At 39.2% G+C, this 16,309-nt stretch overlaps 1 protein-coding gene across 4 annotated transcripts in view; it reads left to right on the top strand.

Annotated features, from left to right (window-relative positions):
- LOC138755693 (unconventional myosin-Id-like) overlaps nt 1-16,309 on the top strand; it is a 131,179-nt gene that overhangs the window by 30,870 nt on the left and 84,000 nt on the right. For all 4 annotated transcript variants that reach the window (XM_069922128.1, XM_069922125.1, XM_069922124.1 and 1 more), the window contains 7 exons: nt 3,599-3,715; nt 6,028-6,234; nt 8,977-9,122; nt 11,292-11,406; nt 11,929-12,099; nt 13,169-13,239; nt 13,574-13,648. In XM_069922128.1, coding sequence (XP_069778229.1) covers nt 3,599-3,715; nt 6,028-6,234; nt 8,977-9,122; nt 11,292-11,406; nt 11,929-12,099; nt 13,169-13,239; nt 13,574-13,648 — 902 coding nt within the window. The remainder of the gene's footprint in view (nt 1-3,598; nt 3,716-6,027; nt 6,235-8,976; nt 9,123-11,291; nt 11,407-11,928; nt 12,100-13,168; nt 13,240-13,573; nt 13,649-16,309) is intronic.

Raw genomic sequence — 16,309 nt, forward strand, 5'->3', positions numbered from 1 at the left:
GGAGGTTTTACATGCCTTGATGATCTCCTGATTGATTGCCCTTGAATCTGAGTTGTTGCTTTAGACGATGTCTTCTCAGTTGTGTATTCAGAATGTTCAACAGTATCTGTCTTTCTATCTACTGTGGCTGGTCCCATTTGAAGATCTTGACGATTTCTTCGCAGAACAGCATTTTCATTTGTCTGAATGGTGTATCATCTTCGTTGAACTTCACTAAGGACAGTTCCCTCTGAGTGCCTTACTTAATCACTGGGTCGTAAAACCTCAGAAATGGTTCCTCTGTGAGCAGTTTCTTTAGTTCACTCCATGACTTTTCTTGCTCGTGATCCCACTCTCATTCAATGTTCTTTTCTGTTATTCTTCTCAATAAAGCCATCTTTTCTGAGAGGTTGGATATGAATTTACTCATATAGTTGACCATTCCATTAAACCTATATACATCCTTTTTACATTGTGGTCTTGGCATGTTCCTAATGGCAGACACTTTCCTAGGATTTGGTCTGTTGCCCTCACTGCCAATAACATCTCCTAAAATATTAGTTCTGTCAACCCGAGCTGGCATTTCTCTCTATTCAACTTCAGGTTTGCTTTCCTTGTTGCTTCCAGCATTTTCCTTAGTCTCTCTTCAAGCTCCATTCTCATGGTTCCCCATAATATGATGTCATCCATTGAGGTACCAACTCCATCCAAGTGCTCGTAGACCATATGGATAGTTTTGTGATACACTTCAAGAGCTGAGACAATTCTGAATGTAACTTTAGGAATCTGTATCTGCCAAATGGACTATTGAATATGCATTCTTAAACTTGCTTCATTCAATTTCAACTGCGAAAATCCTGATGATGTAACTTGCTGAAAAACTTTGCATTTGCAAACTGTGACATGTGTCGGAAGCTTAAAGTGATCTCTCTTTATTGCTCTGTTTAGATCTCTTGGATCCAAGCAAATTCTAAGCTTTCCATCCTTTTTGTCCATAATGACGAGTGAACTCACCCACTCTATTGGCTTATCTATCTCCTGAATCATGTTCATGCTTTCCATCCTGTGCAACTCTGTCTTTAGTTGCTTTTGAAGGGCATATGGAACTTTTCTGCATGGATGTATAATCAGTGAGACATGTTTATCCACATTGATTGTGTGTTCTCCTGGAAGGCAGCCTAGACCCTGAAATAGGTCATTGTTCTCTTTCATGAGTTCATAGACTGTCTCTCCTTCACTTTTCACAACCAGGACTCTTTTTACCAGGTTCAGTTTGTCACAGGCTATTAAACCTAATGACCTGTACATCCTTTGGTACCATGATGAATGCTAGCATATGCTCTCTGTCCTTGTGTTTTACTTTGACCATGCATTCTCCTTGAATTGGTATATGAATATCCTGTCACTTTTGTTCCATACATCTTTGGTCTGGGTCTAATCTTCTTAAAATCAGTCTCTGATATTACATTAATTTGTGCTCCAGTATCCAAGTTAACTGACATTCACTTTTATTCTCAACATCCAGTCTCTGTTTTCTTTCTTGTTTTCAGTCACAACATCTACATAGAATTCCTCTATCTTCCTTTCATTTATTGCATGAACTGTGCTTTGTTGTACTTGGTCCCTACAGCAACGGGCATAATGGTTGCTTTTGTTGCACAGTGCATGTTTTACCATATGCTGGACACTTTTTTGGTAGGTGTTGAGTACCGCATCAATAACATGGCTTTCAATTGTCCCTTTCATTTTTGTTTGATGGCCACACCTCTCTTTCCACTTTGGCGTGCTTTTTGTTAAATGGTTTATGTCCATTCTTTCTCACTGCATCCACATTGCAGCTAGTTTTACTGATCAGCTCTTTTGTTTGCACTTTTACGTTTTCTGTTGCCCTACAGAATGCTATGGCTTTTTTCAGGTCTAGATTTTGCTCTCTTAGCAGTCTTTCCCTTAGGTATTATCTGGAATACCACACACAAATCTGTCTTTTATCAGTGAGTCGGTCAGTCCATAAAATTCACACATTTAGCTTCTGTTTCTCAATTCAGTCACACACTGATCAATGTTTTCTTCCATTTTCTGTATACATGAAAAATCTGTGTCTCTCAAATGTCACATTATGTTTAGGTATGCAGTATGCCTCAAATGTTCCATTATTTTTTCCAATTTCATTTTGTCTCCTTCAGCAGCAAATTATACACCTCCAGGGCTTCATCACCAATGACATGTAAGAAAACTGATGCTATCACTTTTCCTATCAGCTCCAACTGCTGCTAAATACAATCAAAACATTGTTTGAATCTGTTACAATTTTCAGCTACATTACCTGTCAACTGTAAGTTTTGCTGGTGGGTGTAATCCTGCCATTTTTTCACTTCATTAGCTTCCCTTTTTCTTGCTAATTTGTGGAAAGCTACTTTCACTTTCACTGATCAATTGCTAACTTTAGATCTTTCCTTTCAAAGTGTTTTAATTTCCTTCATCCCACTTCTGACACCATGTTTTATCTTGTATTCATATGTGTGAGTTCTTAGACAACACATGGATGAAATAAAAGGTTCTTTACTTTAAAGATGTTGTAAGCAGCAATCATGAGGCATGCTGACCTCTATTTCAGATCTCTCAAACTGCAGTCTCTCCATCTTTGTGACCCCTCTGCTAGCAGCCAAGTATAATCACACAGGAACATTGATCTTTAAGACATTGCTAGTAGCAATGCAAACATGATCACAATTATTATATGGGGGAATACAAAAACCACAGAGAGTCAGCAAAAGCCATTCCTTCTGTACTGTACACATAGAATACCTTTCAGTTAAAAATTTTAAAATGTGGCCAGCCTCGGGCCAAAAGAAATCTGAGTCTCATTGGTTGAAAATGGCATCTTGAGGCCTGACATCTGCGCTGATGTCTGCACTACCGCCATCAGGCCTCAAGACGTCATTTTGTTTTGTTAGGGTCGAGGCAACTGTTCGCTGCCATTGCAGAAACACAGAGATTTAAAGACACAGGTATAAAGTAATTTAAGGGAGAACAGTCGTTGCTTGTTATAGTTATTACTACCCATTTTCTCCATGGAACTCCTATGCCTTTCTGCAGAACCCAGTTTGAGGAACGCTGGTTTAATGGTTCTATGGTTCTATCATGGCTGTTTTCTGTGCTGTAGTAGTGTTCTATGCTTTTAATGGTTCTATGGTTCTAAAGGTCTGTAATAGATTCATATAACTTGTGTTTATGATTTTTTATTATGCATGTGGTACAACATTATACATAGTAATGTAGTATAGTTGTACTAGTCTCTCAATCAAGGGCAGGGGGTGGAGGGGCAGATGCCGTGGTCTTACAGTTCAAGAACAGGCATCTCTTCTCTGTCCTGCTGCCTCCTTGTGTGTGCTCCCTGCTAATTGTGCTATTAGCTGGCGTGGATCACATCCCGTACATGCGTGAATCACATAAACACAAGGCGCAAAAAGATTTCTGGATAGTCTGGTTCAACTTTGTCACAGAAAATTGTTATTGTTTGGTACTTCTAATGTTACTGAAAGCCATGCAATTCATTGCCACATCATTTGGTGTCAGTTCAGCCAATTCTTATTTTCACTTTCATTTTAATTCATATTAGGCTGGGATCAACGATAAAGCAAACTTCAAGATGGTTTTGAATGCAATGGAAGTGCTTGGGTTCAGTGACAAGGAAATTGCTACCATCTATAAAGTCTTGGCCATCATTCTACATCTGGTGAGGAAAAAGTTTGATACATGATTGTTTTATTTAAGCCCATGAGGTCCATCACTGAATGGGAGGGGAATATCCAGTGATGAATGATATTCCAGTGAATGAGCAGAATGGATTTCAAAAGGGAAAACCTTGCTTCACCAAACTTATTGAGTTAATAGACAGAATAGATAGTGGTAATGTAGTAGCAGTAATTGAGCTAGGTTTTCAAAACACATTCCCCAAAAAACTCCATGATAGACTAACTGGATAATAGAATGCAATGTCAGGGAAGAAGGAGAAGAATAGATTGCTTGCAGGTTTCAGGACAGTAGATGGGTAGTGATTTTCTGTGACACTGTAAATTACAATTTACATAAATGATTTACACGCTAGAATCAACCCACTTTCTAAATTTGCAGGTGATACCAAATTGAGGAGGAAGGAAATAATGTGACTGAAGACATTAATAAACTTTCAGAGTGGCAAATAGTTGACAAATGAACATCAACAGTTGGGATCGGAGTGTAAATGTATCATTCAGCAAAGGTTATTTGTGAATTAGCAAGTCATGAAGAACAAGGTCTTATTTCTAGAGAGAAAGAATTTCTAAAAATTCAGACATTATATTAAACCTGTAAGGAGTCATGGTGAAACCATACTTGAACTACCCCAGAGAGAACTTGTTGCCATAAATCAAAAATGGTACAGAGGCATTGTCATGAATTGATAATGCTGGAAATGCAAGGGTATTTACATATTGCAAGGGTATGTACATAATGCAAGGGTATTTACATATTGCAAGGATATTTACATAATGAAAGGGTATTTACATATTGCAAGGGTATTTACGTATTGCAAGGGTATTTAAATATCAGAAAATAATGAACAGATTTGGTCTCTTAACTCTGACAAAACGATTGTGGTGACCCAATAGCAGTCTTTGAAAATACGAAGACTTTTAATGGAGTGGATATAGAGAGAATATTTCTACTTGTAGGGAACATCATAAGCACTGGTCATTGATATTAGAGTCTCCAGGAAAATCCATAGAGAATGCATAATAAATATTTTACTCAAAAATAGTGAGAATATGGACTCACCAGCACAGAAAGCAGTTAAAGTAAATAAAGGACGTTGAAGAAGCTTATGAGCAAGAAGGCAATTATGAATTATGCGATAGATTAAGATGAGAAAAGATAGGAGGCAGTTGACAGAGACTGAATCAATTGGCTCATTTCTGTGTGCCACATACTATATAATCAGATACAATCAGGAGTAGTCCCTTTGACCTCTCAAGCCTCTTCAGGAATTTGTGCATTCACGACTGATTGTTACCTCCACTCCATGTACCTTCACCCAATGAAAATCTATAATCTTCAGTCCTGTAAGTACTGTTGATCCAGTTTTCAATTGTTTAATACATTTCAGCATCCATTCACATGTACCCAGGGTTCATGTATATGGGACACTCCTTTAATTAGTTTGTTTGTTAGGTACTCGCCGATTTAAGACCTACTCGACTTGCATCCATCTGCACATACAACCAAATTTAACACATATATATGTAAAATTTATGTAATTTATGTTGTATTTGACAAACTATTATAGGGATACAGGATATATAAGAGCCAAAATGTGCATACTTACCTTGTTAGTCGGCGTTTCAGGGTCCATAGGTTGGGTTCAACCATCTTGATTCCTGTGCGCATGTGTGAGTCTTCGGTTGGCACATGCACAGTGGGTTCATGTATTAGAGTTCAGTGGGCGCATGCACAATGGGTTTGCGTATTAGAGTTCAGTTGACACATGCATGGTGGGTTCGCTTATTGGAGGTCAGTTGCCTCAAGCGCAGTGGGTTTGCGTATTGGAGTTCAGTTGGTGCATGTGTGAGAGTTAAGGACGTGAATCCAATATTGCCAGGGCGCTTAACTCTCATACTTGCACTAACCGAACCCCCAATATGCAAACCCACCGCGCATATGCCAACTGAAGACTCACGCTTGCGCACAGGAATTAAGGTGCCCGTGCCCAGCTTATGGATCCCAGGATGCCAAACACAAGGTAAGTATGTACATTTTGGCTCTTATATGCCCTGTATACCTGTTATAGTTTGTCAAATACAGCATAAAACTATAATGAAAAAAGATTTGATTAAAATGTTTACTTTAAGACTTTGGTACTCCATACACACAGGCAAAATTCTCACTTCTGTCCATTCCGAGTTACAACTGATCCGTTTGTCCCAATTACGGTCGTAAGTCAGGGAATACCTGTGCTTATGTATCATTCCACGATTCCTTTCTATGTAGGCATTGACTTTGTTTTCTTCACAGGGAAACCTCAGCTTTATCACAGAAAATGACACTGCCTCAATCAGCGATGACTACCTGATCTCTCAGATTGCAGAGATTATCATGACAGAACCAGACATTGTGAGGAAGACATTTCTTCATCGCACTGTAGCTCCAGGAGGCGGTGAAGTAATTGAAAAGCAACACACACCCCAGGAAGCTATGTATGGCAGGGATGCCTTCGCTAAGGTAGACAAATTTAATGGTGGGCTTGAATACTATTTTGGTGTGGTGCCAAAGCCACAAGCCTGCATTTTCCAAATCCAGTGAAAACAGTGGCTTAATGTGAGCACCCGTATTTCTGAATCAGATTGGTATGAGTTTAAAACTCACTTCAAAAACTTAACATTTAAAGATCTTACATGTTTTTTTCTTAAATAACAGTAGGAGAGAATTTGTCCTTGGCCAGCATTGCTAAAGCAAATTAACCAATTGTATTTGTTTCAATGCTGTTTCTGGGACTTCCTGCATTTCACTGGCTACCACATATCCTAGATTAGAATCATGACTGTTGTTCAAAAGAATTTCATTATTTGCCATGAATGGCAAACTTTCCCCTATTGTTAAATAGATTCCATGAAGCTACTGACTACCAGATTAATTTTTGAAAAAGTTAAACTGTTTTAAAGACTTTCTTTCAGTCCCAATGCTGGATGTGCTATTGTGCACCAGTGGTGGAATATGAGTTCCTTCTTAGTACTGCAATGCAACTGTCCATAGAGAGGCAAAGCTACATAGCTTTGTTGGAATGTGCACACAACATCAAACTCAGAATAAACAAAGTTTCACATCAAGGTCCTTCAGATGAAATGCCACTATCTGGACAAGCTCATTCTTCATCGTGTGAGGATTTATTTGGGATGTCTGGAGGCTGTGTTAAAATAATGCAGTATGTCCTCAAGTTCCTCTTGAAAATATTTCTGAGCAGCCAATTTTATACAGAGAACCCAATTAATATTCTTCAAACAGGTACTTCCTGATTTAACTCTCAAAAAAAAATCACTGATCAAAATCTGAATTCCCAATAGCAATTATAGAAGCTTAAACTGCTTTCTGTTTTGTGAGGGCAAAACCGCAGAGGGCATCAGGAAATGGGAGAATTATTTAAAAAGGCAACACATAAATCAGAATAGATCATCTCTGTCTTTCATTTGAATCATGTTACTCACCTCAATTTTAATCTTTGATATTTTCCATAAGTTTTCAGTTTTGTTTCTTCGCACTTTAAATGTCCAACAAATTTATTTTTCATTGTTGCAATGCACCTTATTATTGTGGCAGAAGGTCAATTTTAACTCTTTTACTTCGTACAAAATTTCTTGAGTTCCTGACAATTAAAAAATAAATCTATGAAATGCCTAAGAAACAGGCTCCAATGAAGTCAAAGAAATGCTCAGTAAATATTTTGGAATATTTAATCATAACTACTGCCTTTCCCATTCCGGTAACTCCCAACCATCTTTACTTCATCAATCTTTCTTATTAACTCATTTGGTTATTCATTTCAACATGGTTCCTTGTTGTACAACACATGCACTTTTCCTACAAAATGGCCTTCTGCATGGGAAAGTAATTCCTCATGACTTTGACTGAGATTTTTGAAGTAGCTAAAATGTTAACAAGGGCAAGGCATTGGACATTATCCACATGGACTTTAGCAAAGCCTTTGACAAGATAGTCTATAGTAGGGTGGCTTGGAAGATTGGAATATGAGCGATCCAGAGTGAATTTGCAAAATGGGTGCAAAATTGGCTTGGTGGAAAAAATCAGAGAGTAGTGGAGGCCTTGGAGGCCTGTGACTAGTAATGTGCCAGAAGGATCAGTGCTAGATCCTGTAATTTATCATGTATGTTAATCAGTGGAATAGGATTAATAAGTTTGCAGATGACACCAAAATTGAAGGTACAGTGAAGAGGATTGTATGTTAGGACAGGATATGGATCAACTAAGAAATTAAGCATCATAGAACTTAACTTGGACAAGTGTGAGGAGATATATGCTGGGAACTTAAACCAGTCCGGATCCACATTGTGAATTAAAGAGCATTAGAGGGTGTAACTGGGCTACATAGTTCCCTGAAAGTGGGAGCACAGGTGCTCGGGTGATGGAAAATGGGTATGGCATCACACAAGGCTGTGAGAATAAGGGTTCAGATGTCATATTACAGTTGCCAGAATATCGGTTAGGTGGCACTTAGAATATTCTATGCAGTTTTGAAAGGAACAGCATAATTAAGATAGGGAGGCTGTAGAAAAAAAATTACAAGGACTTTACCTGGATTGGATGGCTTGAGTTAATAGGAGAGACTGGATAGGCTGGATCTGTTTTCTTGGGATCAATAGAGGCTGAGATGTGATAGAGATATGTAAAATTATGGTTCACATATGGGGTAACAGTGTGTGTTTGTTTGTATGGTAACATTGTCTGAAATTAGAGAGCCCGGGTTTAAGGTGAGGGGAAGAAGGTTTTAAGGGGATCCTCAAAGAGTGGAATGGACTGCAAGAGAAGGTGGTGCCAGGAATAGTAGAGGTATCTTGACAGATACTTGAATGAGCAGAGCATTGAGGAATTGGTAATTAATGCAGGCAACTGGGATTAATATCGATAGTCACGGATGGTCAGCACGGCTGCAGGGGCTGGTTGGAGGCTGTTCAACATAGTGACGATTATAAATTGCTGATTTAGGTTCTGCAATTGATAGATATCCTCCTCCATTTTTGTTTCTAACTTGATCAAGAAACTTTAAATTCCACGGAAGCAGACTTTTGCTGTTTCAAATGTTCTTGGATTGCACCTGTCCATCGAAGAAACAAATTTTGTTGAATCTGCATTTGTATGGAATGGTGTACTGGCCGCAACAGATGATTTGTGTAACGTACTTGGTTTAGTTTGATCTGACCTGGGTTTTCCTCACCTTTCTCCACCCCACAGGCAATTTATGAGCGTCTCTTTTGTTGGATTGTGGGTCACATCAACACAGTTATTGCAGTCAAAGGTTATAATCCACGCATACATGGCAAGAACACTGTAATTGGAGTGCTGGATATCTATGGATTTGAGATCTTTGACAGCAACAGGTAAAGAGTACATTATTATCTAGTGAAATGTCAGGATTCATAACATCTCAGGGTAAATATTGCCTATTGACATTGATTCCATGACAAAGCATCAACGGGAATTTCTGGTTAGGAAATTCTGAGCTTGCAAAGTTTTCACTTTTCCTGAATATTTATTGCCATTGCTCTCATTAGACCAATCATTATTAACCTCTGAGGAGTCACTAGTGATCAGACACCTAATCAGACTAGTTGCAGTTATACTGTTGTTTAAGTCAAGTTCAAATTTATTGTCAAAGTACGTACATGACATCATATGCAACCCTGAGATTCTTTTTTCTGTGGGCCAGGCAGAATTTCTACTTATCGGTCAAGTAAACTGTGCTCAAGAAAAGATATGTTTTGTCGTGCGCGTCAAAAGAACCAAAGACTTGTTGATCCAAACCAAGGCTTTTATTAACTAACAAGTAGGTCGACCAGTCCTGGTCTGGCTAGGAGAAATCCTTTAAGACCTGCCAGTAGGTGGGGCTACACTCTCAGCCAATCACAGTCATCCTCCACTACCATCTGTACATATGCACATTGGTGATAGAATCTGTACTATCACATGTTTATAAAAGAGAGAAATTTAAATAAAGAAAGATGTGTTACACCGACTGTGCAAATGCAGAAAACATAAATATTCAGTTATAAATAACGTGCAGAGTAAGATTCCTTAAATAAGTCTCTGGTGGAGTTTGTTGTTTTGGAGTTTGATGGTAGCAAACGTTCCTGGACTTGGTGATGCTAGTCTTGTGGAACCCACTCTCTCCTGATGGCAGTAATGAGATCAGAGCATGTCCTGGGTGGTGTGGACCCTTGATGATTACTGCTGCTCTCCAATGGCAGCATTCCACGTAGATTTTCTCAATGGAGGGGAGAGTTTGCCTCTGATGTACTGGGCTGTGTCCACTACCTTTTGAGGGATTTCTGCTCAGAGGTATCAATAGCCATAATGCAGCCAGTCAGCACACTTTCCACCACTCATCTGTAGATGTTTGCCAGGATTTCCAATGTGATGTCAAATCTCTGCAAACTCCTGAAAAAATGGAAGCACTAATGTGCTATCTTCACAATGACATTAGTATATTTTCCCCAGAAAAGATCCTCTGAGATAATGACTTACAAGAATTTAAATTTACTTACCCTCTCCACCTACCTGAAATCCACAATCAGCTCCTTGGTTTTGGTGACATTGAGTGAGAGGTTATTATTAGGACACCATTTTAATCTCCCTCCTGTTGCTGACTGATAGCCCCCTTTTATACTACGGCAAATTTATAAATGGTATTGTGGTCAAACCAAGCCACACAGTCGTAGGTGTAAAGTGAGTGGAGCAGGGGCCTAAGAAAACAGCCTTGTGGTCTCTAGTACTGATGGAGATTGTGAAGGATATGTTCTTGCCAATCCTCACTGATCGGGGTCTGGAGGTGAAAACCAAAATCCAATTATGCAGTGGGTAAAATAGAGGTCAGAGGTTAGGTATTCTGAGGCAAGTTATTAAGTTAGTGTCTTTAATATTTCATAACATCCAGGGCATTTTCATGGGAGTACAATCAATGATTGACATCAGGTTAAGGAAGGTCAGGAGAGCAATTATTTAGTAAATGTAAATTTTACTGGAAGAAAGAGCTGAGAAGCAGAGGGGTTTGAGGAAGGGAATTGTATTGATGTGTTTGCCAGTGATAATATAAATATGAAGGAGATGGGAAAGAAAGAAGAGTTGGATGAGCACCAAGTTCACAGATAGCTGTAAGGCTTTTTGAACAACAGAAATTAAATGAGGTGAATGCAGAAGTGAGAAGATTGATATCCGTTCAGAAAACCTGAGAATGGCAGGTAAATATTTTGAGTTAGGATAGGGAGATAGAGTTTTGGATAAACAAGTGTTGATAGATAGTAGAAGATCAAAGGGGACAGTGCAAATGTGCTATTCAGTAGATAAATAATTGAAGGGCAAATGTGCATCTAACATGAGGTAAACCGAATATGCGGTGCTGGTGCAGCAGTAAATGGTCTTACATATCCCCTGCTGTGATTTCCTATCCTCTGCTAGATTTGCTGCCCTCAAATATAGATCTTAATAGGGGAGAGATGTATAAATACAAGGCATGATATAACTGCTAATAGTTTGTCCTGATCTTTCAACAGTTTCGAACAATTCTGTATTAATTACTGCAATGAAAAGCTTCAACAGCTCTTTATTGAACTGATCCTGAGGCAAGAACAAGCAGAATACCAGAGAGAGGGGATTGAGTGGCAGCATGTAAGTTACTCCGGAATGGAGAGTGGTTCATCCGCGGCAAGTAGACGTGAGAAGGTTAGCTGTGTTCCATTGGAAGTGCTAGAGCCGTAAAGCCAATGAATGCGAAATTCAGAGACCTCGATAATGGCCTGGAAAAATAAGCTCAAATCTTATGATATTAATTGAAGGATTTAATTCCAAACTCATTAATTAAATCTGTAGTTTTTAAAAAAAGTCTTCTAATAGTAGATCCATAAAATTAGAGAAACATACTGGAACCTTGAGCAAACACTGAGCTGCTGGAGAAACTCTATGGGTGAACAGCATTATATTAAAGTTGCTGGACACAATGAGTGAATCACTGAAGAAGAGAGCTCAATGCAATCATAAGAAAGGTAACAAACTTTATTCGTCTGCTGGGCACTGAATCCATCAGACAAATTCCCATTTACTGGGCCTGGATTAGTTTCATGGATTAGCACTACATGCAAGCTCCAAATATGGAAGGATTTGTGATTAACTATCTCTCTTTTCCTCTTCCAGGTTGACTATTTCAACAATCAGATCATTGTGGATCTGGTGGAGCAACCACACAAAGGAATTATTGCTATTCTGGACGAGGCCTGTATGAATGTTGGGAAGGTGACAGACACCATATTGGTAGACACCATGAATGCTAAACTGGGAAAACATGCTCACTACACCAGTAGAAAGGTAGGGGAAAATCAGAAGGTGGAATGTGGAATCAGGAAATGTGCAACATAGACACTGATTGTGAAGGAAATATAGAGTCAAAGAAACATTTTGAATGCAGCATAAATGTTGTCCATCCCGTCCCTCCTCCCCCCCCCCCCCCCCCCGCCATTATTCCTATCACTCTGACCCCTTTGAGTCTGGTCCCAAGTTAAAGTGATCCTTACCCCCTCTGTGCCCCCCCCCCCCCCCCACACCATTGCTTCACTTTACACTCAGCTGGGAATGCTGACTCAGTTTCTTTAATTGTGAAGTGGGTTTTGGTTACTTAGCAAGTAGCCGCAAGAACAAGTGTGGGAATCAGCCTTCTTTTGGTTACTTAGCAAGTAGCCGCAAGAACAAGTGTGGGAATCAGCCTTCATTTGGTTACTTAGCAAGTAGCCGCAAGAACAAGTGTGGGAATCAGCCTTCTTTTGGTTACTTAGCAAGTAGCCGCAAGAACAAGTGTGGGAATCAGCCTTCTTTTGGTTACTTAGCAAGTAGCCGCAAGAACAAGTGTGGGAATCAGCCTTCTTTTGGTTACTTAGCAAGTAGCCGCAAGAACAAGTGTGGGAATCAGCCTTCTTTTGCTGCAGATGGTCAATCGAGTACAATATTCTCATGGCCATGTACCTATTATATATAATTTCTCTTGAATTATTATTTTTTTCCCTTTGGTGTTAATTCTACTTGGATTGTTGGCAGTGTGTTTTATGTATTGGGGAAGTTGCAGCAAATAGATTTTCATTGTATGTGTTCATTGTACTTACGTATATGACAAGAAACTCTTCACTCAGGATTTGGGTTCGAATCCTGCGCTGTCTGTAAGGAGTTTGTACGTTCTCCCACCGTTCGAAACATACCGGGGTGTAGGTTAATTCGGTGTAAGTTAGGCAGTATGGGCTGAAAGGGCTTGTTACTATACAGTATGTCTAAAATTTCAATCTAAAAACCTCCCTTCATGGAAGCTCAGTTCAGGTATCAGAAGGCTACACCCACTGTTTAATGCAAAAGCCCCTAAATCTAAGATTAGTGAATGTTTAATCTGCAGCTATCTCCAACTGTAAAAGAGATGGAGTTCAACAAGCACTTCAGAATAAAGCATTACGCAGGACAAGTCACGTAAGTCATCTTTTTTCATTGTGTGAGTTGGGTTGCATGGTTTCTTAAAGGGTGGGAGCCAAAATTATATGTTTTGTATGTAGTGATGTCCTAACTTCACAATCTATGGTCTCTTCCCATTTGGCATTAGACCATTTAACACACCAGAAATAAGTAAAATCTCATTTCTTGACAATGGCCTGGTTTTCGTGGTAAAAGTTCACTGAAAAGAATGACTAACTGCATGACGTGATGATGTGGGTGTGCCTACGAGTTCTAGTGGACCTTGTCAGAATGGATTGGTAAGGAGAAAATGGAGCAGTGAACTGAAGCCAAATTCTCTCTTTGGTTTCAGGTACTCGGTGGAGGGTTTCATTGATAAGAACAAAGACACGCTCTATCAGGACTTCAAACGCCTAATGTACAACAGGTGAGGACATCCCTAGATTTGCATCCTGATTTCTGCAGTCCCTATTTTGTCCTTTTATATGATCTGCAATAAACAGCTGGTCAAAGGGTATGATTAATTTTATTTGGTTATACAGTGAAACCTTTCTAGTCCAGAATTCAAGCAATCGCCCAAAAGAAAATCGTGGAAAATAAACAAGTAAAAAAATATGGGTTTAAAATTGGCACGCTGATAGCTCTATCAATAACTCTAAAGCCGTAGAGTGAGGAACGATAGGCTTGATTATACTTTAGATTTGTAGCTGGCCCGATTTCAAGTGCTCGACTTAGGACAGGGAGAAGGAGGTTGACCTTTACTCCAGGGTCACAAGGGGAGGAGTTACCAGGGAGCGAATCATCAGTGGGGGACGGGCCAGCTATCCATCGGCAGTTACATATTCGTATCACCACACAGTTAATATTGAGTTAGCCAATCACACCGCATGCAGTTTCAAGCTACTGGAAAATTCACTTATTTGGCATTTACCAATCCCAATAGGTGCTGGATACCAGGGATTTTACTGTACATAGCTTGTCTTTGTCCATGTTTCATCTCCAGTGATTTAAATGGGAATGATCTTTTCCCAAAATATATATTTTTTTCAATTTTGCAAATAGCCAGCACAGTTCATTAATACATTGTCATTCTTCAGCCAAGCCATTGCTTTCCATTTGTAAGATATCAGCCTTTTACCTATAATCTTCAGGGTTTTTATTACATAGGTTCCAGTCTCTAGGTTGGCTGTTAAGGCAGGCCCTTGTACCTGGTTTTGTGGTATCTACATTTTTTTAAAAAGCAACTGCACGTTTGCCTCTCTATTTTAAAGCAGTTCATTGTTTATAAGATACTATTGAATTTTTCATTTGGGATGATTCTGAAGAAGGGAGGGCAAAGCCATATAATTGAATATTCAATTTAAAATAAAAATTACCAGAAGAGCTCTCAGAAACCAATTACATTTAAAGAACAGAATCCACAAGATGCCTTGGAATAATTGTAGTAAGAGGAGATTTTAAGAAAGTTTAAAAGTAGGGTAAAGAGAGCTGAGATCATGAGGGGAAAAATCAAATTGCACATTTGTTAGCAAGATAAAATACAACTATGATAAGTAAATAGAATTTTAGTTGAATTTGTGTGATGAAGAAAATTACAAAGATTAAAAGTTATTTTTTTAAAATGTAAGACTAAAAAATGTTCTTGAAAAGGGATTTTTTTGAAAATCCAGTTATTTTAATACATGTGTAGGAGAATGTATCTAAAGAAAATAGAAGCAGCCAAAATGATTTTCAAAATGATGGGTTGTGCTCAAAAAACATATAGATACGGTGGGTTGCAAGTCAAGTCAAATTTATTGTCATTTGATTGTACAAGTACAACCTGATGAAACAACGTTCTCCAGCCCTCAGTGCAAAACACGCAGACATAATTCACACACAAACAATACATATGCAGGAATATGAGAGTTTGGGATGGTTAGTGTGAGCAGTTCCTTTGGTCTTTCAATATTCTCACTGCTTGGGGAAAGAAACCATTTCTCTGGCTCTGATACTCCTGTATCTATTCCCTGACTGGAGCAGCTGATAGAATCTGAGGGCATGGTGGAAGGGATCCTCATTGATTTTACGTGGCCTCTTTACACAAAGATCCTGGTAGATCACATCAGTGTGGGCGGGGGTGGGGGGAGGGGAATGGAGACTCCAGTAATCCTCTCTCATTCTTATGGTCCTGTGGATTGACCTCTGATTCATTTCTCTACAGCAACTGTACCGCACTGTGATGTAGCCGGCCAGGATGCTCTTGATAGAGCTCCTATTAGAAGGTTTACATAAAAAATGGTGGCCTTGCCTAGATTTGTACATTTGATTGGAACTCTTGGCTGCTGTAGAGAGTAAATCTAGGAGGGGCATTTCTGGTTGCAATTTGTAGTGATCAATTGGGACCACAAGTCTTGGTTATAGGTTGGAGGTGAATTCGGAGAGCAGTCCTGAGGAACAACTCCTGCACTCCTTAATCCATGGATAAGTCTCACTGTTCAGTGAATAATCAATGATGCTTTGGAGAACTGCAGCCAAATTCTGTCAGTCACCAAGCCACTGCACTTTTCTCCTTGAGGGCCTGAATATTTGTGGAGTATTAAACTGGAGCTATATTTCACTTGAAGTTTATTCCCACAGATTGTAAGATCTTAAAAAAAAGTACTATACTTCTGGTAGGAGGGGCATAGTATGGCTGTGGTTAACCTAATGGGGAACAGTTCACTGGCAGCTATTGGGAATCACACGCAAACATATCGTTATTTAGATCAAATGTCAGAAAAGAAAATTTCAGCTGGGATATTTTAATCAACTGTTATTCTTGCAAGATCCAACAGAGGGCAGAAAAACTATGTTATTCCTGAACATATTTTCATTCTTCACTTTCAAATTTCTCAGGGGGCGGGGCAGGGATTGGAAGAGTAATGAAAGCCGTATTCTGCTGCTACTCCCTCCTATCCTTATGCTGGTGTAACTAACTGGACCATCCCAGGATGGGAGCGGTAAATTATGAGAATTTCCGTTCACTGAATGAATGGGCAAATTCGCGTAGAATTTCTGAGGTTTAGTCTGGTTTACTTATAGTCGTGATGGTTGGAATTGCCACAGG

Source organism: Narcine bancroftii, chromosome 2 (assembly GCF_036971445.1).
Source record: "Narcine bancroftii isolate sNarBan1 chromosome 2, sNarBan1.hap1, whole genome shotgun sequence".
Lineage (NCBI taxonomy): Eukaryota > Metazoa > Chordata > Chondrichthyes > Torpediniformes > Narcinidae > Narcine > Narcine bancroftii.